At 43.3% G+C, this 27,159-nt stretch overlaps 1 protein-coding gene across 1 annotated transcript in view; it reads left to right on the top strand.

The window, feature by feature from the left end:
* AFAP1L1 (actin filament associated protein 1 like 1) overlaps nucleotides 1-27,159 on the top strand; it is a 60,518-nt gene that overhangs the window by 14,423 nt on the left and 18,936 nt on the right. The window contains exons 2-8 of the mRNA XM_033927189.1: nucleotides 10,889-11,017; nucleotides 12,561-12,644; nucleotides 14,562-14,644; nucleotides 15,179-15,290; nucleotides 20,173-20,271; nucleotides 25,517-25,728; nucleotides 26,275-26,454. Coding sequence (XP_033783080.1) covers nucleotides 10,889-11,017; nucleotides 12,561-12,644; nucleotides 14,562-14,644; nucleotides 15,179-15,290; nucleotides 20,173-20,271; nucleotides 25,517-25,728; nucleotides 26,275-26,454 — 899 coding nt within the window. The remainder of the gene's footprint in view (nucleotides 1-10,888; nucleotides 11,018-12,560; nucleotides 12,645-14,561; nucleotides 14,645-15,178; nucleotides 15,291-20,172; nucleotides 20,272-25,516; nucleotides 25,729-26,274; nucleotides 26,455-27,159) is intronic.

Raw genomic sequence — 27,159 nt, 5'->3', positions numbered from 1 at the left:
TCCATGTATAATTACATTACATTACATTAGAGATTTCTATTCCGCCATTACCTTGCGGTTCAAGGCGGATTACAAAAGAGTTATAAATGGTGGGTTACAGTAGAAGATCATTGGTGAATTCAAGAGAAGTTGAGAAGAACTGGTAGTATCTGTGGGGCGGGATGACGGCAGGATGATGGAAGGTAATTGATATGCTAAGAGTGTTTCAGTGATTTCTTGAAGAGTATCGTTTTTATTTCTTTTCTGAAGATCTTGTATTTGGGGGTGGTTATCAGTAGGTTGGAGATTTGGTTATCCAGTTTTGCTGCTTGTCTTGCCAGTAGTCCGTCATACAGTTTTTACCGTTTGACTTCTTTGATTGGAGGGTGTGTGAAAGGGGGGGTGTTTTTCTATGTCTGGGTGATGTAATTTGGTAGAGGCGGTTGTTGAGGTAGATTGGGCTGTCTCCGTTTAACGATTTAAATAGCATGCAGTAGAATTTAAATAATATTCTTTCTTGAATTGGTAGCCAGTGTGAGTCGATGTATGCTTCTGTAATATGGTCGTGTTTCTTCAGTGAGTAAATGAGTCTCAGCGCTGAATTTTGGATTGTTTGCAGTTGTTTAGTCATTGTTGCAGGGCAGGGGAGGTAGAGGATGTTGCAGTAGTCCAATAGGCCTAGTACAGGGGTCTGCAACCTTTAAGACATAAAGAGCCACTTGGACCCGTTTTCGAAAAGAAAAAAAAACTTGGAGCCGCAAAACCATTATAAAACAAATCTAACACTGCATATATTGTTTCTTATCTTAATGCTATATACAGGATCACTAAATTGAAAATAAAATCATTTTTCCTACCTTTGCTATTTGGTGATTTCATGAGTCTCTGGTTGCACTTTCTTCTTCTGACTGTGCATCCAATCTTTCTTCCTTTCTTTCAGCCTCCTGTATGTTTCCTCTCCTCCAGACCTCATTCTCTCCCCCAACTTTTTCTTTCTGTCTCCCTGTTCCCCCTTCTTTCTGTCTCCGTGCCCTCCCCCAAGCCACTCAGTTTGCTGCCACCGCAATCGGGGAACAGCCCCCAAGCCACCGCCGTCCCAAGCTTTCCCTGCAGAAGTGTTGCGCTGACCAGCATTCCGCTCCCTGACGTCAATTCTGACGTAGGAGAGGAAGTTCCGGGCCAACAAGGCATTTCTCCTCATTCCATCCAGCCTAAGCCCCATCTCTCCTTGATCCAGCATTTCCCTTCTGTGTCTGTCAGAATTACCATTCCACCTATTTTCCAGCATCACCCTTCTTTGTGTCCATCTCACCTATATCCCTATCTCACCACTTTTTCAGAATCTTAATTTGTCTCTGTCCTTATCTTTACGCCATGTTCACCATTTGCCCTTTCAATGTCTTTATCTCCCCCCCCTCCCACTTTTTCAGCATTACTTCTATGTCTCTATTTCACCTCCTCTTCATGTCCCCTCTGTATCTCTATCCTTATTCAGTAGGTCCTGCTTACCCTTTCTCTTCTTTGTGTCACTATCTCCATTTTCAGCTTTCCCCCCTTTTCCTTTGTTAATGCACCCTGTAGCCAGAATCTTTCCACCCTCCCTCCACTCCGGCCCAGCCCAGTATGAAATATTTCCTTTTGTTTCCCTCCCCTCTCTCTCTTCTCCTCCCTCACCCACAAGTCCTGCATCTGGCCCTCTCCCTTATACCTGCACCTGGCAACACCCCCCTGCTCCGCGGCTCTCTTAAGCAACTCGTCAGCAGCGGTGATCAAGACAAGCTGCCGACATCGAGGCCTTCCCTCTACGAGTCCCGCCTTTGTGGAAAAAGGAAGTTGAAACAAGCGGGACTCGCAGAGGGTAGGCCCCGACGTCAGAAGCTTGTGTCGATCGCTGCTGCTGAGTTGCCGAAGAGAGCCGCGGAGCAGGGGATGTGGCCGGAAGCAGGTAGAAGGGAGAGGGAGATAGGAAGGCTGTAGATCTCCGGAGCATGACACCGACCCCGGCCAGGATGATTTCTTTTTCAGGCACCTTACAAGTCCAGCGTCGCGGCGGGAAATAGCCATGCTGAGCAGTGAGCTCAGCACTACACAGATGAAAGCCTTGCTTGCTGATTGGTCCGGCGGCACGGCGGGGCGGGGCCGCCGGACCAAGCAGCAAGCAAGGCTTTCATCTGTGTATGTGCTGAGCTCACTGCTCAGCATGGCTATTTCCCACCGCGACGCTGGACTTGTAAGGTGCATGCCTGCGTGACACACTACCGGAGCCGCAGCAAAGGTGGAAAAGAGCCGCATGCGGCTCTGGAGCCGCAGGTTGCCGACCCCCGGCCTAGTATAAGGGATTGAACTTTGAGCTGGAATTGTGGTCTTTCGAAGAATTTTCGTACTTGTCTTAAATTTTTCATAACTGCGAAAGATTTCTGTATTGTTTTGTTTATTTGAGGCTGCATGGTGCATCATCTGTCTATAGTCATTCCTAATAGTTTTAGGGTGGTCAAACAGAAAACAAAAGCAAGTGGAAAAGGGAATGTACACATCCAAGTTTCTTTAATCTTTGATATACCATTTATCAAATATATACCTAAACGGCCTTTAGAACAACTGTGCTTTATTAAACATACTCCAACTGTTAAAACAAGTACATATATGAATATAGGCCAATTTGGAGAATCCTTTGTCCTTTTTCTTTGGACCCAACACGGTCCGTGTTTCAGCTTGGGAAAAAAGCCTTCTTCAGGGGTGTGTTAGTCATCTCTACAATGTGAGAACAATTATCTATGAACAAACGTGTAAACAGATGCAAGTGAAATATAATCAAAACAGGATAAAACTTGCATCTGTTTATGTAATTATGACAGACACACAGGACAAAAACATGAATCCGTAGACGCTGCTCAGGTAGGGACTTAGAAGCGGACTGGTGAGGTAAGTAGGGTAGAATGAACAGATATGAAGTTGATAAGGTTCAATAAAGGGCACAGACACAGCCATCGTCACTGCACACTAGCTGAAACAGCAAATGAAATCCAGAGTTAGGAAGTTATACACTGTTCATGCACCCACATGTGTAGACGCAAAAAAGCCATCCACGCACCAGATGGACTAAAGCTGAGGGAGACGGGGACATTGTAGAGAAGTCCCACCTCCAGGTACCTGTAGCTGGGAGGCAATATCCTCTCACACTAGTTGATGATTCAGTCATTAGGCATGTAAACAGTTGGATGGCTGGTGGATGTGAGTGTGGATCGCCTGGACAATTGCCTGCCTGGTGAGAAGGTGGCAGATAAGATTCTAGATAGTGCTGGGGAGAAGCCAGCTGTGTTGGTACATGGGAGGAATGTTCTGGAAGCAGAGACACAGCATTTTCTAAGGTACCACCAAGGCAATGTGACACCCCTTTGGGGAAGAGAACCCATCTCAAAAAGTCAAAGTCTTTCTCTGCTTGCCACAGCTTCCCAGCTCACCAGAGCACTAGAAATCCTCTCAATCCTCCCAGCCTAGGCTCCTGACCTCATTCAGGCAGGATATAACCCGGAAATGGTTCTTCCGGCTTACCTCAGTTCTGATCAAGGCAGGATATGACCCACACATGGTTCTTCCTGCCTTCTCAGGTTTATCTATGAAGTCCTTCTGTTTCCGCCTATCCCGCCACACCATTAACTCTCTCTCTCTGCCATCTTGCTGAGCACGGATATTACCAACTTCCTCCCTTCACGCTACCTTAGGGAAACAGATGTTGCATTAAAGGATGTGGACTCTGGTTTGTTCCCATATAGGTGGAGCATCGCACAAAAGAAAAATCCAGAGGGAAGAAAATGTGCTGTGTTTCCAGGCTAGCCCCACTTCCCCCCACCCTCCTCATGATTTCTTCTAGGCACACGCCTAGAGCTCATTATGCTACTGCAGCTTTTAAAGTGTTCCACAAGAAAAAAAGCAGCATCTATTATAAATTTGCAAAAATTATAATCAAAACTTTTCATATGTATTTTCGCAAAGTCTTCAGAATGTGCCTCCAACGGCATATTCATCCTCATCAGACCTGCTTTGTGCTCTGTGTGTTGTGAAATTTTTGGTTGTTTGTTTCAAAATAAACATAAACTTAACTAACTCAAAACAATAAACAATTTTGTTACTTAGCTTGGTACTGGAAGAGTTGCCGTACAGTGAGAGATTGGAGACACTGGACCTCTTCTCCCTTGAAAAGAGGAGGCTGAGAGGGGACATGATCGAAACATTCAAGATAATGAAGGGAATAGACTTAGTAGATAAGGACAGGTTGTTCACCCTCTCCAAGGTAGGGAGAACGAGAGGACACTCTCTAAAGTTAAAAGGGGATCGATTCCGTATGAACATAAGGAAGTTCTTCTTCACCCAGAGAGTGGTAGAAAACTGGAACGCTCTTCCGGAGGCTGTCGTAGGGGAAAATACCCTCCAGGGATTCAAGACAAAGTAGATAAAGACAGGTTGTTCAACCTCTCCAAGGTAGGGAGAACGAGAGGGCACTCTCTAAAGTTAAAAGGGGATAGATTCCGTACGAACGTAAGGAAGTTCTTCACCCAGAGAGTGGTAGAAAACTGGAACGCTCTTCCAGAGGCTGCTATAGGGGAAAACACCCTCCAGGGATTCAAGACAAAGTTAGACAAGTTCCTGCTGAACCAGAACATACACAGGTAAGGCTAGTCTCAGTTAGGGTGCTGGTCTTAGACCTATGGGCCGCCACGTGAGCGGACTGCTGGGCACGATGGACCACTGGTCTGCCTCAGCGGAGGCAACTTCTTATGTTCTTATGAAAAGGGGGAATTTAGAAGGTTAAATGATGTGGCAGAGAGGAGCTAGAAAATGAGTCCTACAACAACCATTGAAAACGTGTTACTCCAGAAGTGAATGACGAATAAGCCTGTCTCCAGGGTATTTTTTAGTGTCACATAATAATTAGGACGGAAACTCACTGGGGTCTTCTCTGGGCCCCTGGCACTTTGTCTGTGGTCAGCCTTAGAAAGCACTTGGTTGGAGGCACATTCTGAAGACATATTAAAGGATTTGATTATCATTCTTGGGGGGCCCCCTTTTCTATTCCCTGTCAAAGTATATGAGTCAGGATGCTGTGGAATAAGACTGAAGGGGGGACTCTTTCTTGAGAAAGTTGCAGGGCGATAAATGTCAGACTGGCATGGAGAATCAATATAGCATTTATGGAGACTCGAAGCAGTAAGAACATAAGAATTGCCGCTGCTGGGTCAGACTAGTGGTCCATCGTGCCGGCCCTTAGGTCAAAGAACCAATGCTCTAAATGAGTCTAGCCTTACCTGAGTATGTTCTGGTTCAGCAGGAACTTGTCTAACTTTGTCTTGAATCCCTGAAGGGTGATTTCCCCTACAACAGCCTCCGGAAGAGCGTTCCAGATTTCTACCACTCTCTGGATACCCGCTGTATCATTTCCTCTACCGTAATTTCCCCAACCCTGAGATGTCCTGTCTGTCAATATTAGATTGTAAGCTCTTCTGAGAAGGGACTGTCTATTGAATGTTAAATTTGCAGCACTGCATACGCCTTTCAACTATATAGAAATGATAAATAGTGGCATAACATAGATTTAAAATGTCAGAGCATGTAGCAAAACAAGCCCAGCTCCCCCCACCCTCCCCTTCACATTATTACCTGAATCCCTCTGTTCCCTCTCCCAGTATTAAGAATTCAACCTCTGCTGTGTAGCACCTGATTCCATGAAAACAATTAAATGCACCCACATGGAAACGGATTCCACTTGCAGCTCTAACACAATTTCCTTTCTGTTCCCTGCAGCCATAATAACCTAGGAAATTAAACCTTTCCTCCTTGCCTCAGATCAGCCAACCAACCGCCTTCTCCACTCACAGCTCCCACACTGACATTTTTAGCTCTTGGTGTAATTAAGCCAGAGGGGATGGAGACAAAGAAATCTTTAGATTCTGCTCTGCCCCTTCTATTACTCAGCCCATCATCAAGGGACACTATGACCTCACTGCTCAGCCATGCTCAGACACAAGTCGTCTGTATGCTGAGTCTTTCTGCAGCCTTGGGTCACTTCCGGGCTTGCGTTGCCACTCTCTTTGCTAGGCACGTTCCCGCCTAGTACTGAAGGAATCCCCCATATAGGCGACAGATAAACGGCATCTGCAGAATATGCATGTAAGAGGAATTGAATGCACCCACTGCCTTGGGTGAATCTCTTCATTAAGGTGGTTAAGAAATGCCAAGAAATAAAATATTGTACGTGTAGACAGGATACAGGAGCAAGCTGGCCTCTAGAAATCCCTAGCCTATGCAGAACATAGAAAAATTCTCAGAACCAAAACCGAGCTGCAAACTCCAAGAAACCAGATGCTGCATGCACCGCAACCATGCCTTTCCCAAAGCTGAGAGAGAAAATAAGACTTCCCACAAAATTAGAAATATCTCTACAATCCTGGGGGAAACAAGTTAATCCTCTCGCTTCCCAGTAGAACCATAGCTCTGTTCGTATAACCTCACCTGGGTGTATTTCAGTATAGAGCCCATGCATTGTAACACCTCACCACTTCTTATGGTTACATCTGTACAGAAGCTCAGACAGTGTAGCGCCTTTGCAGAGGCTCTGAATGGACTTCCCAGTCATCAATAGCGGTATAGAAGCTCTCAATAATCATATAAACAAGTTAGTGACCACCTACCTGCATGACGCACCACTGCACAAAGAACCAGACAAAAACCAGTACGAAAAGGTGCCTATAGTACTATTCTGCACCGAGAGAAATGGGAAGAGAGTTCCATGAAAATGGAGAGATACCAAAGAATACAGAATGCCTGGTACACTCAAAACATGAGAAGAAAACTGGTGAGATGGTGTTCAATAGAGAAGCCCAATGACCAGGGAGAGACAGAAAGAAGTATCAGAGTAGACAAGTAGGATGGAGTCACAGAGTGCAAGAAAAAACCAGAAATATGATGGCAGATAAAGGCCAAAGGGCCTATCCACAGCATCCACTATCTCCTCCTCTCCCTATTGGCTAAGACTCTTAACATTTGCATCTCATCTCCCTATTGGTTAAAGCTCTTTACAGCTGCATTGTGATGTCATAGAACTTTATGGTTATAGAAACATGATGGCAGATAAAGGCCAAAATGCCCATCCAGTCTGCCCATCCGCAGTAACCATTATCTCTTCCTCTCTCCGAGAGATCCCACGTGCCTATCCCAGGTTTTCGTAAATTCAGACAAAGTCTCTGTCTCCACCACCTCTTCTGGGAGACTGTTCCATGCATCTACTACCCTTTCTGTAAAAAAAGTATTTCCTTAGATTACTACGGATCTTATATGTCACTGTTAGGCTCTTATGTTGTACTGTATACATGGCCTATTCTTTCTCTTGAAACATAGAGAAGAAATCAGCGCTTGAGTCAGCTCCTGTCTTAGATGGGCCAATGGTCCAGTAAGCACTCAAGCCTGAACTGTAAGTATGCAAAGAGCTGCTCATTGGAAAGAGAGTATTCCACTATCATTTCGCACATCATTCAATGCCCAAATTCCCCACTTCACACACTCGCAAAAGACCCAACATTGCATACTGGGGGGAAACTTGTTACTTGATATCAGCAACAAGGGAGAAATTCTAGGGTTCCTTATAAGCTATTTCCATATTATTCTCAAATGGCTGACTACGAGGTAGCATGTTACATGAGCAAGGCTTCTTCTTAGATTCCTCAGTAGAACACGACTTGTTTGCAAAGGGTTCGGTATAGCCTCTCTGGAGCCCCAAGCTGACAAGTTCCTGTTAACCAATCATGCAAAGGTCTTTAGCAGAGGACATGGGGAGCCCCCTTAAAGTGCAAGAGTTTCCTGTCAAAAATACAGACCTGGCACTCATATGCCCAATGTTTCTGAAGGAAATATAAAGGACTTTATCCATCTGTTGAGAGATCAGAGATGGCTGAAAACTAGGGATGTGTATTCATTAGAGTTCATGTGGTTTGCATGTCTGTGCTTTGAAAGATTTAGGGGGGGGGTGGACTTATCAACATGGCCTACCATAAAGATTTGTTATTTTACTGTTAACCCTGGTTATTAGTAACAAAGTCTCATTGCTTAAAATGGGGCCTTTACTACACTGAGAAACACGTAAAGAGAATACCAGCCCTACAGTGGTCCACACGTACGAAAAAGAAGGGCAAGTGAGATGTGAATTTATTCAATAAAGACTTTACTCTGAAGACAAGATTTGTAATTTTAAGCAATTAAGATGGTGCACATCCCCTAGTGCAGTGGTTCCCAACCCTGTCCTGGAGGAACACCAGGCCAATCGGGTTTTCAGGCTAGCCCTAATGAATATGCATGAAGCAAATTTGCATGCCTATCACTTCCATCATATGCAAATCTCTGGCCTGGTGTTCCTCCGGGACAGGGTTGGGAATCACTGCCCTAGTGGTAAAGTGCCAATGTTTTCACAAGAAAAGCCCAGGACAGGGATGGAGCACCTGCTGTTTCTGCAGTTCAGCTTCATGCCTGAAAAATACCCTCCTGGATTTCAAAATCTGCCCCTGTATTTTCTCTCCACCAACCCCTTTTTTACGCAGCCAGGCAGCTAGATTTAGCCACTCTGAAGATGCAGCTGTTTTAATTTGAGCCTCCCTTTCAAAATAATGCTTAAAATAGTTTCCTGCATTATTAAACCGAGTCCCTATTCAAAAGGGGTTACGCTGTGAGTTAAGTGAAGCAGTGGGAGAGGAAGTGTCTTGCCAAAAGTCCTAAGGAGTGGCAGACAGTGGGGGATGTGGAATCTGAGCCCATTGTTCTAATTACCAGGCCACTCCTAAATTTTCATCTCAGGAGATCCAGCCCCTATTTCACTAACTACTGGATCCTCTTTGAAAACTGCTCTTGTGTTACACTAGAGCATGAGAGGGAAGAAGGAACATATGTCTGCCAAGGGACATACACTGTATTTTACATGTCTCAGGAGACTGCTGAGTTGGACTCTTCTTAAAGGCACAGCAGATTCCAAAAGGGAAACCTTCACCTTCCCTGCATTCCACACCAATGTGTGAGGACTGAGGGCTGATAAGCTAAAAGGGAAAAGGAATGTGGGAAGGAGGTGCACCCCAACCCAGTGGGCGAGAAGGTGTGAGACAGAGGTACATGGTGCAGTGGGAGGAGAGAAAGAATGTGGAATAAAGGGGGAAGGTGTGAGATGGAGGTGCAGGGTGCAGGGGGGGAGGAAGGTGTGGGACAGAGGTACATGTCACAGTGGAAAGAAGGAATGTGGAAAGGAGGTGCATGCCATAGTTAGAGAGAAGGTGTGGGGTTGAGGTGTATAGTGCAGTAGGAGGAAAGAATGTGGAATAAAGGTTTATGTCACAGTGGGGTGGGGGTGAGGTGTGGGAAGAGAGAAGGATTGTGGGATAGAACTAGAAGTGCATGTTGCAGAGGGAGGGAAAGGGTGGGACAGAGACGCTTGACACAGTGGAAGCTGAGGGATGGAGATAGATCAGTCTGAAAACGTTCAATCTAGGCTTCCTTTCTTCCACTGATGTTTGGCTGGAAAGATTGGTAAATCAGAGGATATGGAAGCACACAAGCTCTTCTAGATCTCAGAGGATGGAGGGCAAAAAGCTGATGGACTTCCACAGATTCTCCAGATTCAACGGAAGAGAATATGAGGGAGCAACACCCCATCTGACAGAAGGGGCGAGCTAGTTGGGTTTCCAGTAAATTGTAAACACCACAAAACCTGATTCACTGATCCTGGGAATTTGTGGTTAGAACAACAGGCTGATAATCAGGAAGGCCAAGGTCTGAATTGTTATTTGTTGTGAGCTATCAATGGGGAGGCATGAACCACTGGTGATGACAGACAAGTCCCAACACATGTCAGGCACTTTGAATCCTTGTTACTTTTGGAAACCTATGAGATGCTGGCCTTCAAGCATTTGCCACCCAACCCCTTGCATGCAGTGGAACAACTAGCGAAAGGGTTTCTCCGATAACATCAAGATGGCATTTGGCCTGACAAATGTGCTGGAGAGCAATCTTCCTTAGAGAAAAACTAAGCAAAGCTGAGTGAGCTTTGCAATATAAAAGAACTTAAGCAGAGAGATCTCAACTAATTGGATGTAAGAACTAGAAAACTCTTCCAGCTAATCCATCAGAACTTATCTATCCTTTTCAGGGGCAGGTGTGATTCTGTTGGCTGGGTGCCCTATAGGACTGGCAATCTTGATTTTTGCTAATTATTCTTCCCTTCCATAACTTCTTCCTTTCTTCACCTTGACCTTTGGTACTAAATGATTTCGACTGTAAACAGCTTTGCTGCTTGAAAATGAAAGGTGGTATAAGTACAGTACTGAGTTCCTTTCCCAGAAGGGAAACTTAGAAACATCGAGGGCAACACCTGTGGTCTGAGAGCAATGGGGCTGTCGCAGTGCCAGCACCAGATGCTACAATCACACTGCACAGACCGATTCAGCTTTCATGCTTTCTGCCACTGGTACATTCCTGCCTGGTGTTCTGCATGTTTCCCCCCCCCCCCTCGAGGAACGAAAGCTGAGAACCCCCCCCCTCCTGTGATCTCACTTCTAGACAGGGTCTGCAGAAGCTCTTTAGTCAGCAGAAAGACAGATAAGATAAAATGTGGTACTTAATCTTATCAATGTAAGCCTTCTCCCTAGTGATAGTAAGGTTTCTCTGATTTCATTAGCTTTAAACTACTGGTGGCATCTGTCAAGCCGAAAACCAGACACAGGAGAACAGATGGAGGGAAAACCTGCATTGACCCTCTGTGTTGCCCAGTGGCTTTTCATAGTTGCATCTGAGTTTGCCCATTGAAATGTCTCTGTCCTTCGCCTGAAACGCCATATGTACCACTTCCACCTTCCCCTAATGGTTCTCCTTCTCTCTGCAGTGTTGGAACAACTCATTCCTGAACTCAACGTGCTGCTCAAGCTGTTGGACCACGAGTACCTCAGCACAACCACCCTGGAAAAGAAGACAACTGTGTCTTCCATCCTAGCAAAATTACAGCCCGGCACAGGTCAGTGTGTGATATCCTTCCCCCCACCCATCCCCCCTCCATATACCATTACACAGTGGTAGTAACTCCGAGCTAAAAATGTTCTCCTGCATCCCTTAAAGAGTGATCCTCTACCACATCCATGCTTTAAAACTTAGCAGTTCTGCTTCCCATTGAGCGAGACAACAGCAAAGGAGAAGATTCCCTGCCATAGAGACACAGACACTGCGCTCTGAGATCCAAGCTGTAATTCCAGGTTTTCTGGAGGAAATGAGACCTGCAGCTGAGCTTCCTGATAGTTGGACTCTTAAGTGAATGTATCCAAAGGAAGATCAAAATGACTTCCTCCTTCCTGCACCTGGAGCCTTTGACATCTCTCAAAGGAGCGCATGGAAACCCCTGCTTACACCCTCTCACGGTTCTCTTACAAGTTCCCTAGATGAGGGAGTGAGGGGTATGTGTGTGGGGGGAGGGGGGATAGGTTTCTCAGCCAAGGTAAGGATGCAGGAGATAGTCTGTAGGAAGCATTCATAGTTAGGACCTAGGATTGCAAGATGTAACCTGATGCATGTCCCTTAGATAGAACTGAAATAAATTAAGAGCTAGGGAAAATTCTCCAGGTAGCTGCAAATGAAGGTTCATGATATCAGATCCCAGCTCTGCCTCTGTATAAGCTGGATGCTCAAAGGAGTAGGATAATGCCAGACCCACCTCTCAAAAGACCAGGGACAAAGAGCAGAGGCCGTAAACTTCACCAAGATCACTTATATCAGTGTTCGACGACCAGGGGAGTTAAAAACTGCAGGTTGGAATCAAAAGGAAGCCGGTTACTGGGGTTACTGGTGTGTGTGGTAGTGGTGGTGGGGTGAGAGGGTTACGCTCTGAAAGTGAACTCATTTGCCAAATGTCCTTTTTTTTTTAGTTAAAGTTTTAAAGTTAATTTCTTTTTCCAATCTCTGCGAGTCCTTCCATATTCATTCTTTGCACTGGAGTAAGGATTTTCTTTGAAATTTAGTTTGCAGGCCCTTGAGTGTGTCCCACATATAAGATAAGAACATAACATAAGAATAGCCTTACTGGGTCAGCAGCCATTTCTCACAGTGGCCAGTCCAGGTCCCTAGTACCTGGCCAAAACCCAGGCTACCGATCCAGGGCAAGCAGTGGTTTCCCCCATGTCTGTCTCAAAAACAGACCATGGACTTTTCCTCCAGGAATTTGTCCAAACCTTTCTTAAAACCAGCTAGCTGAAAAGTTGTTCCCATAAATCTGGGAACAGAACATTCCTAGTTGTGAAGGAGTGAGGGGAAAAGCCAAAGACAAACTGGGCTCTGTGGACTTCTCCAGGAATGAAATTGGGCCCCTAGATGGGCTTCATACTACTTATCTGCCATCACAATCTCTGTTTCGTATAACGAGGAAGGGGAACCCAGTCTATGGCAGGACTGTTCCCTCCTTCATTAAGGCATCCTACCTTCTCTCAGAGCTCCATATTTTCAGAGTCAGTGGGAAGGCATTTCTCCTGGGGAGGGGGTCCTCTGACCTAATCCCTTTCTCTCTTCTTCAGGAAATGAAGTGGATTACATGTATGTCAATACATCAGCCTACTGCAATGGCACCAGCTTTGTAGAGTCTCTCTTCAAAGAGTTTGGTAAGTATCTTGAATGCTGGTGATTGGATTTGTAGGTAACCCAGAACTTGTAGATTTTAAGATTCTTACTGCTTACCTCTGCTCCCAGCTGACAAAAGGGCTGTTCCCTCTAAGGTACAGCATTCGCAACCCCACACTGTTCTTAATATGGCCAGGCATCATTCCTGAATCTGCTGCAGGAGAAATGGAGGAGTCAACATCATTGGAAATACTGCTCAGTGAAATCAAATGAAGTCGCGACCACATAAAGTACGAGTCGTACATAAGTCAGGCGTCTGTAACTCGGGGACTGCCTGCAGTGACCTTGCAGATATGCAGTTTTCAATTTTTTATTTAACTCTACTGGAAAGTGCTTGTCTAAGCATGTCTGCCAAAGTATGATAGAAGTCACTGAAAATGCAGAAGTCACTGACCATTAAAAAATACTTTGATCCAGTGTCTTTCAGATTACTGGTACAATCATTGATCCTACCCATTCTGGATTATTGTAACATCATTTATTTGGGATCTTCCCAAAAGATTTTAAGAAGACTGAGAATAGTTCAGAATGCTGCGGTTCGATTGATATTTGGTCTGAAGAACGACCACATTAGTCCATATTACCGATTATTGCATTGGTTAGCGTTGGAAGCAAGAATAAGAACATAAGAAGTTGCCTCCACTGGGTCAGACCGAGGTCCATCTCGCCCAGCGGTCCGCTCCCGCGGCGGCCCATCAGGTCCGCGACCTGTGAAGTGATTTCTGCCTACTTCTATAACCTACCTATATCTGTACCCCTCTATCCCCTTATCCTCCAGGAACCTATCCAAACCCTCTATTTAAGTTTTCTTGTATTTGTTTTAAGCCGATTTCAGGAGAGTCTCCAATTTATTTGTCCCCTCACTTTGAATTTTATAGACCATTAAGGAATACAAGAAACTCCAGCTTATTTACCTGTCCTAAACCAAATGGTATCAGATATAAACCTTTTATGAAAGGAACCAGGCAGGCAAGCTACAATGTTGGCTCAGTGAATGTCTTCGAAAATTAGTAAAGTCTGTTTTGTTTGACAAATTTATCACATAATTTAGGTCTTTTTAACATTGTAATTATTTTACTAATTTTTAATCCTGGTTTTATCATATGATATGTATGTACTTTGCTGATTGTTCAGTTTCTTTTGGTGTAAACCGCCAAGAACTCTTGGGTAATGGCGGTATAAAAGAGTAAATTTGTTATTATTAAGTAGGTCAAAGCTTGTATAAGTATGTTTGTATGCAGGTCAGATATGCCACGTGTTGGTTTTCTATTTAGATTATTGCAAAACTTAAAGTTAAATCTTTGGGCAGGGGAAGGAAGTCACGATGTTATTTTAAACAGCCAGGCCAGTAGAGAAGCCCTTAGAAACCTCCCCACCCCAAATCCCAACTTTGATTGGAGTGATATCCCCCTACAACTGGCAGCCAGGATATGTTCTTAATACACAAAGCAGATGGGCCGATTGGTCTTTTTTGGCCACCATCTACTACAATCCTCTGTGTATGTTTATGTTTATTAAAAGATTTGTTTTACTGCCCAATCATACTTCTATGTGGTTTACATCCAATAAAAATGAAAAATAAAATTATACAAATACGACATTACAGACATCAATACTACAAGGTAAAAATGAAACAAGTAATTTAACACAGACTAAGCTCAAACAGTAGGAATGGTTAAAAAACTACAATAAAAATAACATTTTTTTAAAAAAGGAGAGGAAAACACAGGGACTCACCAGAAATGAGTCTAAAATGATGGTAAAACGTCCTTAAAAGGCATTCATAAACAAGAATTTGGATTTGAATTTATTTAGAGATGTACAGACGTGTGGTGTCTTATGCCTGTCCTTCTGTGTGTTTGTCTATGTTCTAACATGTCTTTCTCGTCTCTGTATAGACTGTGACCTGCAGGAACTGAAGGACCTACAGGATGAAGACAGGGATGCAGGGGAGAGCCAGGTCTCCAAATCCCCTAGACCCGTATGTATTAAAGATATATATATATTTTTTTTTTTGCTTCTGCTGAAAACCACATTGGGCTGTTGGGGTGGTAGACAGGTGGGTGTGGACCTTTTAGCTAAGGTCAAGTGTAGTGTATCTGGCACCCTTAATGTGAAGTTCACAGCAGTGCCCCCTGGGTGCCCCACTGCTCTACTGGAATGTCTGTGTGGCCCCTCCTACATGCAAATGGATTGTTTTGGATGTTTATAATATGGACTTTTTTTTGATAATGGCAAAAAAATAAAATTAGACATCTAACTGGACAAAATGTCTAGCTGGACCATTTTTGAGAGAAAGTGATAGACGTCTTGCAAGTTTGGAAATGGACATTTTGCCCACCCAATTTTTTTAACGTTTTTCTCAAAACGTCCAAAGTCAGACTTAGATTTCCTATCGAAAATGCCGCTCGGTGTGTGTTTAGTTAACTTCTATATTCTGAGCCTACTGCGGAATGTACTAGAAAATAATTCTAGAGTAAATCACTACTAATATTGTTTGCAATGTTTTAATCAGGTTTCAGGGGAGCCCCCACCTCCACTCCCCACAACACCCCCTCCTGAAGACTACTATGAAGAAGCTGTCCCCCTGAGCCCGGGGAAGATTCCTGAGTACATCACCTCACACAGTAAGTGATCGCTGGGTAATCTCCCCCCCCCCCCCCCAGTCAAGAAATAATGGAAAGGAAGCACAAGGCTGCGGACAGAGAAGACAGGATATCCCCTGTCTATACCCAGAGAGGCTTTTCCATTAGCTGGTTAGACAGCGGTAAGATGCCTACCGCCGCCTACAATTGAGACACCATTTATAGAATTTGCCCCAAAATGTGTACTCACATGACAGAGCAGGCCATTTGTGTGCACACACAGGCCTGAGCTACTGGCAAAGTATATCTTGCATGCAAAACTCTTGTTTATCAGCACTTGCAAGCTTGCATGTGCTAGAAAGCTGTTCGCAGCTTATGTACTGTTGCAAGCACAGGCAGTCTGAGGAGTGCTGAGCTGATACCCCTGTCCAACATCTAGAATTTTACCCTCCCCTCAGCTCTGTCTATTTTTTCATTGTATTCTTCATGGAAGCCAAAAAAAAAAACTGCACCTCCTTATGCTAGCAGTAAAAGGATGAAACAGCATGAAATCCTCACTAAGGCTCCCACTTTTCACTCCTCCCAAGACGCTATGTTAAAGCATCTACTCCGAATAGCTAATAGCTTCCTTAGCATGGATTTAAATGCGTTGCCTTCCTCAGGCTTTGTGCAGGGTTAGCTCATAAGCAAAACCTGCTTCTATCTGTGTTCAGAAGCCAAGCTAACCTGTGCACAGCATTCCCCCTGTCACTCACACCTTTATCAGCTGCTTCCTTCAGGCTCTCTCGCAATCCCTCCCCTTCCCTATACTTTACAGGTGATATTAGGAGCTTGGACATCAGTAGAGCCTTTCCCATTCCTTTTCCCTCTTCTCTCCCTTCTGCAACCCTCAAGTTAATGAAAATATTGCAAAGTAGAGAACATGCAAGTCTGAAGAGCCTCACCCGATCCCTCTAGGTGACCCCCTTCTCTTTCTCACTGTCCCTAGAGAGGGTTAACTTCCAATCAAGTCTTACTAGACTTTAACTTTTGACACGTGCAACTTTAAAACCTTTCTGTACAAAGAGCATTAAAAACTGAGCTGGGGTAACCTAGAAGGCGATCTGGGTGGCCCTTTAAGCCAAGAAGAAAGCTTACTTCTGTTTTCTAACTTAAGCTAATTCCACACGTAGACAAGACACTCGGGTGATTGTTTCAGACTGTTGGGGCGAGGGGGGGCTGTGGCTAGGCTGGGCTGTTACTGCAGGTCACCGCTTGAGAGTATTACTGAGCGGCTGCCAGGAAAAGGGATCAGCTGAGGCTCCGAATCTGCTCAGGACGCTGATTGGTGCTGGACTGGCATAGCCATTAAAGTGCATGGGAAACAGCATGCACCCTCGTCTCCGCCCTCTGCTCCTTCCCCAATCCCGCCCAATGTCCCCTTCCCTTCCCCCGTACCTCTAGTGGTTCACCACAGCCGGTAACAACTTCAATGTGCTGCTCACGACCCCAGCGGCTCTGCCTGATGTCAGTTCCTATGCGTGGCACCCAGAAGTGACATCAACGGGAGAGCCGACACCGTCTCAAGGAATAATAATAACTTTATTTTTGTATACCGCATTACCATGGAAGTTCTATGCGGTTAACAGAAGAAGAGACTGTACGTTTACAGCGAAGTTACAATTTCGTTAATGTAACATTTACATTTTAGACGATACATATTCGGTCAAGTTACCTTTACATTCTAGACAATAAATATACGGTGAAGTTATTTTGGCAGCTAGGTTATATGTTCAGAGTGGTTACATTTGCTATAAGCTAGATACAGCAGCGTTACAAATGGCAGTGTTACATGAGGCGGTAAGGGTCTAGAGGAGAGAGGTCAGAGGAGGAGGGAGGATAAATCAGAGGAATTTGTCAAAAAGGAATATGTTGAAGTTGTTGCTGGTGGCGGTGAATGGAAGGGGCGAAGTGAGAAGAGGCGGAGAGGTGCCAACAACCCCACCCACATGGTCCCCACGACCCCCCCCCCCCCCCGTTACTACGCCACTGTGCACACTGAAGATTAGTGCAAAAAGTATTCACGTGTAATCAAACAGATGTTAATGAGGTCATTTCCTATTCCCTCCCAATGCCCCAAACAGTCGCCCTTGCCGCTGAAAACCTAACGCCAACTCAGAGCTGGTGTTGGGGTGTTTGAAGGGAGGATTTTCCCAAGATCACGTCTTTAAAATGTGCTGGTTTTTATTTCATTTGGAAGCAGAAGGAAACCCTTGCAAGTCCTTACATGGGAGGCGAATGTGTGCGAGTTGGAGCAAACCTGAAAGTGAAAGCAAAGAAAAAGTCCAGAAAACATAGGGTTACCAGACAGCCGGAGTTTTTTAGAGGACTGTCCAGGCATCCGGACCGGCTTTCCAAAGCCCAGCACTTTGTCCGGCTTTTGAAAAGCTGTTGAGATCGGGGGCCGAGTCTGGAGTGCGGTGATGTCATATGCATGCGCATATTTATTTATTGAAAGAATTTTATACCAAAGCAGCTCACAGTAAACATACCTCATATAAGAGGCCATAACATGTCTCCAGTAATATAAATCACAATAAAATAGATCAGGAATTATGAAGGAGAGTCCCATCTCACAGAATAGAGATAGCCTTCTCACAGCAATAAAAGGCCTGCGCAAAGAAATGGGTTTTCAGTCATTTTCTAAAGTTCAACAAATCTCTACAAAATCTCAAAATTCCTGACAATGCATTCCATAAATCAGGGCCCGCAATAGAAGACTTCATTGTGCTCACATATCCCACTTCTTCCCTTTTTCAGACCTCAGTGATCTGGCCGGTTTGTACAATGACAAGTACTCAGGTAGAGCGTCATAGATTCCCCGTTGGCCAAATTTCAGGATTCTGAATTGTATACGAAAGTGATGCAGAAATGGGCGGAGCCACATGTCCTCTTTTTCCAGATGCAAAATTTGGTAATCCTAAGAAAACAGGTGTCACATATAAGCTTTTTAGGCAAAAATTTTCGATAATAACTTATCCTATCATGAACACATTTCTTCTATCGTTAAACATTGTTTCTATAAACTTCGACAGATAAGATCAATCTCCAAATTTCTCTATCCTTCCTCTTTAAAGATTTTAATCCATTCATTCATCATAACTAAAATCGACTACTGTAATGCCCTTTTTTTAAATATCAGCCAAAAAGAAAAAAGAAGACTACAAATCATCCAGAACACGGCCATAAAGTTAATCTACAATGCAAAAAAATCCGATCACGTTTCCCCATTATTAATTGACGCGCATTGGTTACCAGTTAACCATAGGATCCTCTATAAACTGATGTTCCTAATTTTTAAGTCCCTCACATACAGCGAACCACAATTTATTTTAAAATCACTTATCCCATACAAACCCCAAAGATCTTTGCGCTCATCTAATCAAAATTTATTAACTGTGCCATCATTAAAAATCATTGGAACAAGAAGAGCTGAGATGTTTACTGTTGCAGGTCCACAATGGTGGAATTCCCTTCCCCATTACATCAGAATAGAAAGTGATATCCTAATATTTAAAAAGCTTTTAAAATCTTATTTATTTAAGGACGCCTTCGATTTATAACTTAACTTAAGGACGCCTTTAATCAATTTTTATGCAAGAAAAGCTTTAAAATTTTACCCTACCTTTCGTTCTTTCCTGGTTTTTTGTTTTTTTTTCTTCTTCCCCATTGTAACTTTACCCTCCTTCCCTATCTTTCATGTGAGTCATAATTGATTTTATTGTAATTAGGTTAAAGTTTCTATATTATATTATTATGTACATTGCCTAGAATTTCGAAATAGGCGATTCATCAAATGCGAAATAAAACTTGAAACTTGAAAATTTTTTAGAAAAGCTTATATTTAAAAGAACAGAAAAACAGCACTGATGAACGCTTTGCTTCTAGGATTGCCTAGTGCAGGGCTGCCCAAGCCCAGTCCTTGAGATCTACTGGCAGGCCAGGTTTTCAGGATATCTACAATGAATATGCATGAGAGAGATTTGCATACCAAGAAGGCAGTGCAGGCAAATCTCTCTCATGCATATTCATTGTGGATATCCTGAAAACCAGGCCTGCCAGTAGATCTCAAGGACTGGACTAGGGCAGCCCTGGCCTAGTGCATGCATACAACAGCTGTGCTTACCACAAAACTCTTGGGCAATGTATCAGGTATATTTCCCCCCCCCCTTGTTTTGAGGCAAACAGTAGGCATATTATTTGCATCTTCCTATGGTTGAGCAGTGGGGAGCTATTTTCCTACGCTGCTCCCGTGGTATTGGTCGGGCCCAGTTCCATATAGCGTTAGAGTTCTGACCATCAGCCCATGAGACAAAGAGGGAGACTGCTCACAGCAGTCTGGAGGCACCTGGGCTGTGAGCAGAAAGCACTGAAACCTAGCCAGACAGATGTGAGAGATGGAATCAGGGCGATGAAAACAAGAGTCAAGGGCAAGCCAATGGCCATCACGCACAGTCCCAGCCTGCAGTGGCTGAGCCAGGTCTGTGTGGAAAGGGTTTGAAGAGCCCAGCCCTACAGTCCCATGGAGGACATGGATCCCTACCATCCACTTTCTCTGACTTGAGTTTGCTGCCCAGACAGGCTCTGGGCCACTGTCACAAGAAATACTACCTCAGTAAAGAACTGCTGTGCAAGGTAGGGAGACAGTCAACCGAGAGCCATTGGAGGCCTTTGGGGGTAAGGAGTGGGAGATTAATAACCATTCTGGGGGGTAAGGAAGATGGCAAAAGAAAAAAAAAAAAAATCAAAGGCCTTGATTTTAAGCTGCAGAATATTCTTCTCCGATGTTGGATACCTTGAGCCCTTTTGATCTTGTTTGAGCTGTCTGTCCCTCTAACTGTCTGTCTGTACTCCTCTCAGAGTCTGCCCTCTCATCTCTCCTCAGACAGTTCCAGTCCCCCGAACTCCATTGAGGATGGATATTATGAAGATGCTGATAACAACTACCCTGTGACCAGAATCAGTGGAGAGCTGAAGAACTCGTGTACGTATCATCACATCTTAACATGGTTTCTTCTACTATGACTAATTTCTGTAGGGCTACTAGACATGCACAGTCCCTTATCAAAAGAGCTTACAATCTAGTCAAGACAGACAAACTGGACAAGAAGGTACATCAATACATTGTGCTCAGGTGGGGGAATTACAGAGGGAACGAGAAGACAGATATTGGTGCTTGGAAGTGGGTTGGAGTTTGGAATTGAATACTGCCAGAGACAGAGTTTGACGTACCGCATCAGTCAGTTGTTCTAGGCATATGATGCAGCAAGGTAGAAGGGACAGAGTCTGGAGTTGGCTGTAGAGGAGAAGGGGACAGATAAAAGAGAGGGTATGGGGAGAGATGAGAGATACACTTGTAGGTTAATAAGAGGAGTTTCAACTGTATGCAGAAACAGATAGGAAGTGACTTGAGGAGAGGAGTATTGTGGGCATTTACATTACACTTACATCCTATGCAAAGAACATGATGGACGTCATGTGCAGAGATTCCTGTCTGTGTTTGTTCACGCTTGTCCAGCAGGCCCTGGAGGGACCTCTGTGTTTTGTTTGTTTCAGGGCTGTGGAAGCGGTGGGTGATTCTGCCCTGCTGCTGTAAGTCTCCAGTGTGTGTATATGAATATCGGGGAGTATGAACATACTCTGCATCTGTTGGTACACGCATGTTGTATATTAATGTGCATGTTGTGTGTTGGTGTGTACACATGGGTTGTTGATGGATGTGGAAGCAGACTGGATACAAAGTTATCATTTACATTGTGATGGTACTCGGGTGCCCTGTGTTAAACCCAAGCCTATGGCTTGTGGAATGTGGAATGTTGGCTCACCTTGGAAGCTACAAGATCACACTTGCCAGGCTGGATTTCTAACCTATCTGACTCCTGTTTCTTTGTGGTCTTCTCAATTGGAACTAGGGCTGGGATCTGAAATCATGAGCCTTCCTTAACCACTCTGTGGGGAAGAGAAGAGAAGGTGGTCATTTTAGGCACAGTCCTCAGCTGGGAGCTCTTTCCAGAACTGAACCTGAACGTCAGTAGTGTGGTTATATCAGGCTTCCAAGAAGGCACTGGTGTGACTATAGTTAAAACCCAAAATTCAGTCGGCCAGGAGGGATCAGATGCTTTTCTAGCATTTTTGCCTTTGGGGTTTTCTGAAGAAGCTTTTTGTGAAACGCGCCAGAGCCCGCCAAGAATTGGCTAATTGTCATACAGGGAAGTTGGCATGTTTTGATTTGATTTGAATTGATGAAGTTCAGCATTCTTTATTAACAAGAAATGCTTTTAAGTGTTATGATTGGGAAAAGAGAGATTCGTTGTGTTGGGGCTTAACTCTAGTTTGGTCTCTCATGAACTTTTTCTGAACACTTTCAGTGTTGGCCACCAGATGGTTGATGATATATTTGATGATTAGCAAGCGTTATCAAGATCCAGATTAGACCAAAAACATACGGTAATTCTCAGGGAATATAACTCGACACAATTTTAAATAGTTTTTTTTATTAGTGAAAGGAAAGAAAGAGTTCAGAGAAAAGCGTAAGGAAAGCTAAACTGATACTGGCATTTCTTTGTAGTTAAAGTCAAAAAAAACCACTTGCTATAGAAACTGCAAATGAACATCTCCAGTAGAAGAAATATACAGGTTACGAGGGAATGCTGAAAAATTCTCAGCCCAACCAACTTCCTAAATTCTGGCTGAAAAGAGTGTTATTTTATTTTGCAAAGTGCCAAGCTGCAGAATCATAATGCTATGTTTTGACATTGTTTCAGATCATTCATTGACTGAACCATGTCAACGAGAAGTGTGGAATTTTCAAGTGTGGAACTCCAAGCCATCATGAAATTCCTATTCCTGCAGAAGAAAACAGGAAATCTATGAATTTATGATGCAAACATTGAGTGACAAATGCTCATCATACTTCACAGTGAAGAAATGGTGTTTAAACATGCAGCAAGGTGTGGGAGTCCTTAAACGGTGTCAATTCTTGAAATTGTTGACCATGTCCATGACCTGATTTTGGCAGATCAGCAAATATTGACTAAAACAATTGCTGAGACACTAGATATAAAAGGAACATGTTGGGTATATAGTCCATGAGCAGCTGGGTATTCAGAATCTGTCAGCCAAGTGGTTGCCCAGATGTTTGAAATCTAATGAGAAATGACATCAAGTAGATGCTTCCAAGTTGATTTTGTAGCATTTTCAGCGAGCTGATGCCAACTCTTTGGAACAACTAGTTACTGTTGATGAAACATGGTTACACCACTATGATCCTGAGATAAAACAACAGTCCATGTTTATGTTTATTAAAAACTTTATATACCGCTAAATATAACCAAAAAAGGATCCAAGCGGTTTACAGTATATATAATTCAAAACAAATTTGAAAAGAACTTTAAGTCCAAAAGTCAGCAGGAAAGGTCATGGCCACAGTGTTTTGGGATCAGGAAGGTGTTGCAATGACTGACTTTCTGCTAAGGGGCCATACAATTAATGCAGAATACTACTGTAACTTTCCATACCGATTAAAGGAGGCATTTAAAGAAAAAAGGAGAGGGAAGATGCAGAAAGGAGTTTGAGATGCAGAAAGGGATTGAGGGGTACAGATAAGAGTAGAGGTAGATTATAGGGATGGGATTAGAGGTAAGTTATAAAATTAATCAGGGATCACTGTTCAGGCACTAGACCTGATGGGCCGCCGCGGGAGCGGACCGCTGAGCAAGATGGACCTCTGGTCTGACTCAGCGGGGGCAACTTCTTATGTTCTTAAGTTCTTTCTGCAAGACCATGTGCCTACTCACAAGGCTGGCATAACAATGGATGTTTTAACGCAGTTGGGATTTAACCTTAGACCATCCACCCAACTCATCAGATCTTTCTCCATCTGACTATTTTCTGTTTCCAAATCTTAAAAAGAGTTTGAAAGGGTGACAATTTTTAAGTGATTCAGAGGTGATTGCAGCAGTGGAGCAGTATTTCAGTGACCAGACATCAGAGTATATTTTGGAAGGGTTACAGAAACTTCAGACACGATGTGTCAAGTGTGTTGAACTCAGGGGTGAATATGTGGACTAACTTGTAAGCTTCATGGCTCCACATCATTCTTGGTTGGGCTGAGAACATTTTAGCACCCCCTCGTGTCTTGTAGAAAAACTTAAAAATACAAAAAAACCTTCAGAATAAAAACTGACAGTGTGATTTGTAAAGAAACCCAATATTGCCTGACTGTGTTGGAGAAAATACTGTTTTAGTGCTGAAATCATAGAAAAATAAATGAACATAAGTGGATATATGTAACTAATAATTAAACAGTTAAAGCTTTCTTAAACTTTGAAAATACGTATTTATGAGTGCTGACACATCTACTACCAGGGGCCACTGAAAAATTCTCAGCCCGACCAACAAAGTTGTGGCAGTCTCCATTGAGGGCTATACACTTAGTCCAGTGATTTTCCACTTTTCATTCTTTTGGAAAAATATGGAACAAAAAAAGTAGAAAATCGCTGGACTAAGTGTTTAGCCCTCGATGGAAATTGCTCCAACTTTGTTGGTTGGGCTGAGAACTTTTCAGTGGCCCCTTGTACATATGAAAAAGGACTTTTATAAAACTGTGTGGTCAGATAAGTACATAAAAATGTAATTTAAGCTTTTATATTACACCTTAGCCATAAAAATTCAAACTGGATTACAAGACGTTTCATAAAATCATAAAACAATATAAGATTGCATATGTTGTAAATTATGTCTCCCATCTAACAAACTGATTGTTTAGACTCCAAAAGCCAAGTTTTTAGATCCTTCTAAAGTCTTTATATGAAATTAGCAGTCTCATGTCTAGTGGGATGGAATTTCCAAATTGTTGAGCCCTATCCTATAAGAGTCTTATTTCTAGTAACATATCATTGTAGATCTCTGACAATAAAGATCACATCAAAATAGAAACATAGCAAATGAGTGAATATAACGGTCATATAGCCCATCCCGACCATCTATCTCCTCCTCCCCCTAAGAGATCCCACACACCTATTATAGTCCTCATCTCAACCACTTCCACCAGGAGGTCATTCCACGGGTCCACCACTCTTTCAGTACAGAAGTATCTCCTTCGATTACTTCTGAGTCTATTCCCATTTAACTTCATCTTATGCCTTTTCATTCCAGAGCTTCTTTTCAGTTGAAAGGGACCTGCCTTTTTGTGCATTCATGCCGTAGAGACATTTAAATATCACCTTTCTCGTCTTTCTTCCAAAGCATACTTATTGAGATCTTTGAGTCTGTCTTTATATGCTTTATGATGAAGACAACTGTCCATTTTAACAGCTACCCAAGTAAACATATGAAGCCAAATATGGTGGGTCCAGACCATTAGGAATTTTAAATCTCAGCTTAATCATTGCATATATTGGCAGTCAATGTCATATAAGGGAACCTCAGTCTGTTCTTTATTCCTCCAAAAATTATCTTGGCAGTAAAAGGGACCCTATAGGTGTTGAATTGAGTTTTGGTCTTCTCAGAATCATTGTTGACAAGACCTGTGGCCTACCAGTGAACAGAAGTGGATGGTGGCAGAAGCCGGTACTTTACACATTCTGAGCTTGCTTGGGATAGATGCACCACCTTGGGTGAATCTCTTCATAAAGGGAGTTAATGAATCCCAATAAATAAATAATAGATGTGAAGAGCAATGGTAGAAGATGTTTATGTGGGGAAGAGGAACTTGATGTTTGGGTTTATACTTGAAATACTCCTCTAACACATGTGGAAGAATCTCAAGGTGGGAACAGATCAAATGAACTAGTATCATCTTTTTTTTTTTTTGTGGGAATTAACCAGATAAAGTGTTTGTTATTCACTAGCTTTTTAAATTTGGGGGCAGCAATCTTTTGGTGGACAGCTCAACATCTGGCCAAAAGTGACCTGCTTGAGGTGGGAATTTAACCCAAGTTGTACACATGGCAGATCCATTTGCTAAGTTCTGAAAATCCATAGCTCTGGTTTCAGAAAGGGTTTGACAGCCAGCTCCAGGCTCACTTTGTATAAATAAGCATTATGAGACCTCCATGAGGTTCTCCCTTGGATCCATAGTCTCTGGATAAAATCTCTAAACCAAGGCAAGAGAGTTTTAGCTTTTGATTGGGATGCCTGGATAAAGTGTTTCAGACTGAAAAAGTGTGGGGTACATTTGTGCCCTTTCTGGAGTGACAGGGGAATGCCTTCTCATACCATTCCCACAGACAATGACTCGGATGGAATGAGCAGTTCTTATGAATCATACGATGAAGAAGAGGAGGAGGGGAAGGCTCAGAGAATGACCCACCAGTGGCCCTCAGAAGAAGCATCCATGGACCTGGTGAAGGACAGCCGGATTTGTGCTTTCCTACTTCGCAAGAAGCGTTTTGGGCAGTGGACCAAACAGCTGACCATCATAAGGGACAGCAAACTACTGGTGAGAGAACAACCTGCTCAGTACAGCTATTACTGGGGGGCGAGTGAGAAGGGGGGGAGGAGCAGGATATATGGTTCTGCATGTGCACGCAAGCATGCCTTTGTTTCTCCATGCATGCCACAAGCCTGTGCCAGCAAAACCTGAATAAAGAGCATGAAATGGTATACATTTTAGAGAGAAATCTGCTTACGTTGGTGTTTAATATTATATTCTGGACTTATAATCTTGTTGGGAAATGCTTAACGATATGTGCTTATATTAGGGTGCACTTGCTCCATGGCCCCAGCCTGTGTTGAACACGTGTCATGCAAAGCATTATGGGAAAAGTCACTGTGGACACAGTGTGGCATCTCTGGGCCTTGATGCTTTTTGCTTTGAATTGATGTTTGCCTAAGCTAAAGTTGAGTGTATTTTTAACAGCTGTGTTGGGTTCTCCCTGTCTCACTTCCTGTATATCTGTTTTTCACTCTCTCTCTCTTTCCCCTTCCCTTTTTCTCTCTGTCTCTTTGCCCTCCCTTCCATTTTTTTTAAATTTTTTCTCTTTAGACCTATAAAAGCTCCAAAGACCAGCAGCCACACTTGGAACTGCCACTCAGTATGTGCAACGTCATCTACATCCCCAAAGATGGTCGACGTAAAAAACATGAGCTGCGCTTTTCACTGCCGGGAGCTGAGGCGCTTGTGCTGGCGGTGCAGAGCAGAGAGCAGGCCGAGGAGTGGCTGAAGGTACTATTCCATGAACGGAGAGGGAGGGGGCACAAGTATTATCCCCCAGTGTTAGGCCTTGAGCATCTTCTCATATATCCCTCTTATTCCAATCAGCTCCAGCCCCTAGAATGGACCAAGCTATGTATGGACCCACGTGTTAGAGCAGTGTCTCTCAAACTGTGTGCCAGTGGTGTGCCTCAAAGAGATTCCAGAATTTTACTTTATTTTAAAAAATTCCCTTCATAAATGTATACGCTAGAATAGATGACATGTACGTCAGAATCTGTCAATGTTATGAACGTCTGTGTGCGTAAGGATATAACTGCCCAGACAAGCTTCATTTTATGAAAACTAACGGCAAGTAATTTTATTTTAATTTTTTATGCAGTAATTATCCTAACTTGAGCAACAAAGCAATCAAGGCTTTGTTACTCTTTGGATCTTCTTATCTTTGCGAACTTGGATTTTCAGCTCTGACAATGTGTGTTTGCTTGTTGACTATCGAGCCGAATTTTGAGTTAATTTGCACTCAACAACAAGCACATCCATCGCGTTGATTAGCAATCGTACTTTAATTTCACCATTGTTACAATTACCCATATATCGCTTAAAGGACTTTAAATAAATAACTCAAATTTAATTTTTTGTTGGTTTTGCAATTTTATAATTTTAATTATAATGTGCCGCAAAAAACATTTGCGCCGTTTAATGTGCTGGAGCTAA

This window comes from Geotrypetes seraphini, chromosome 18 (genome assembly GCF_902459505.1).
Source record: "Geotrypetes seraphini chromosome 18, aGeoSer1.1, whole genome shotgun sequence".
Taxonomy (NCBI): Eukaryota; Metazoa; Chordata; class Amphibia; order Gymnophiona; family Dermophiidae; genus Geotrypetes; species Geotrypetes seraphini.
This window is presented reverse-complemented; position numbering and strand designations above follow the sequence as displayed.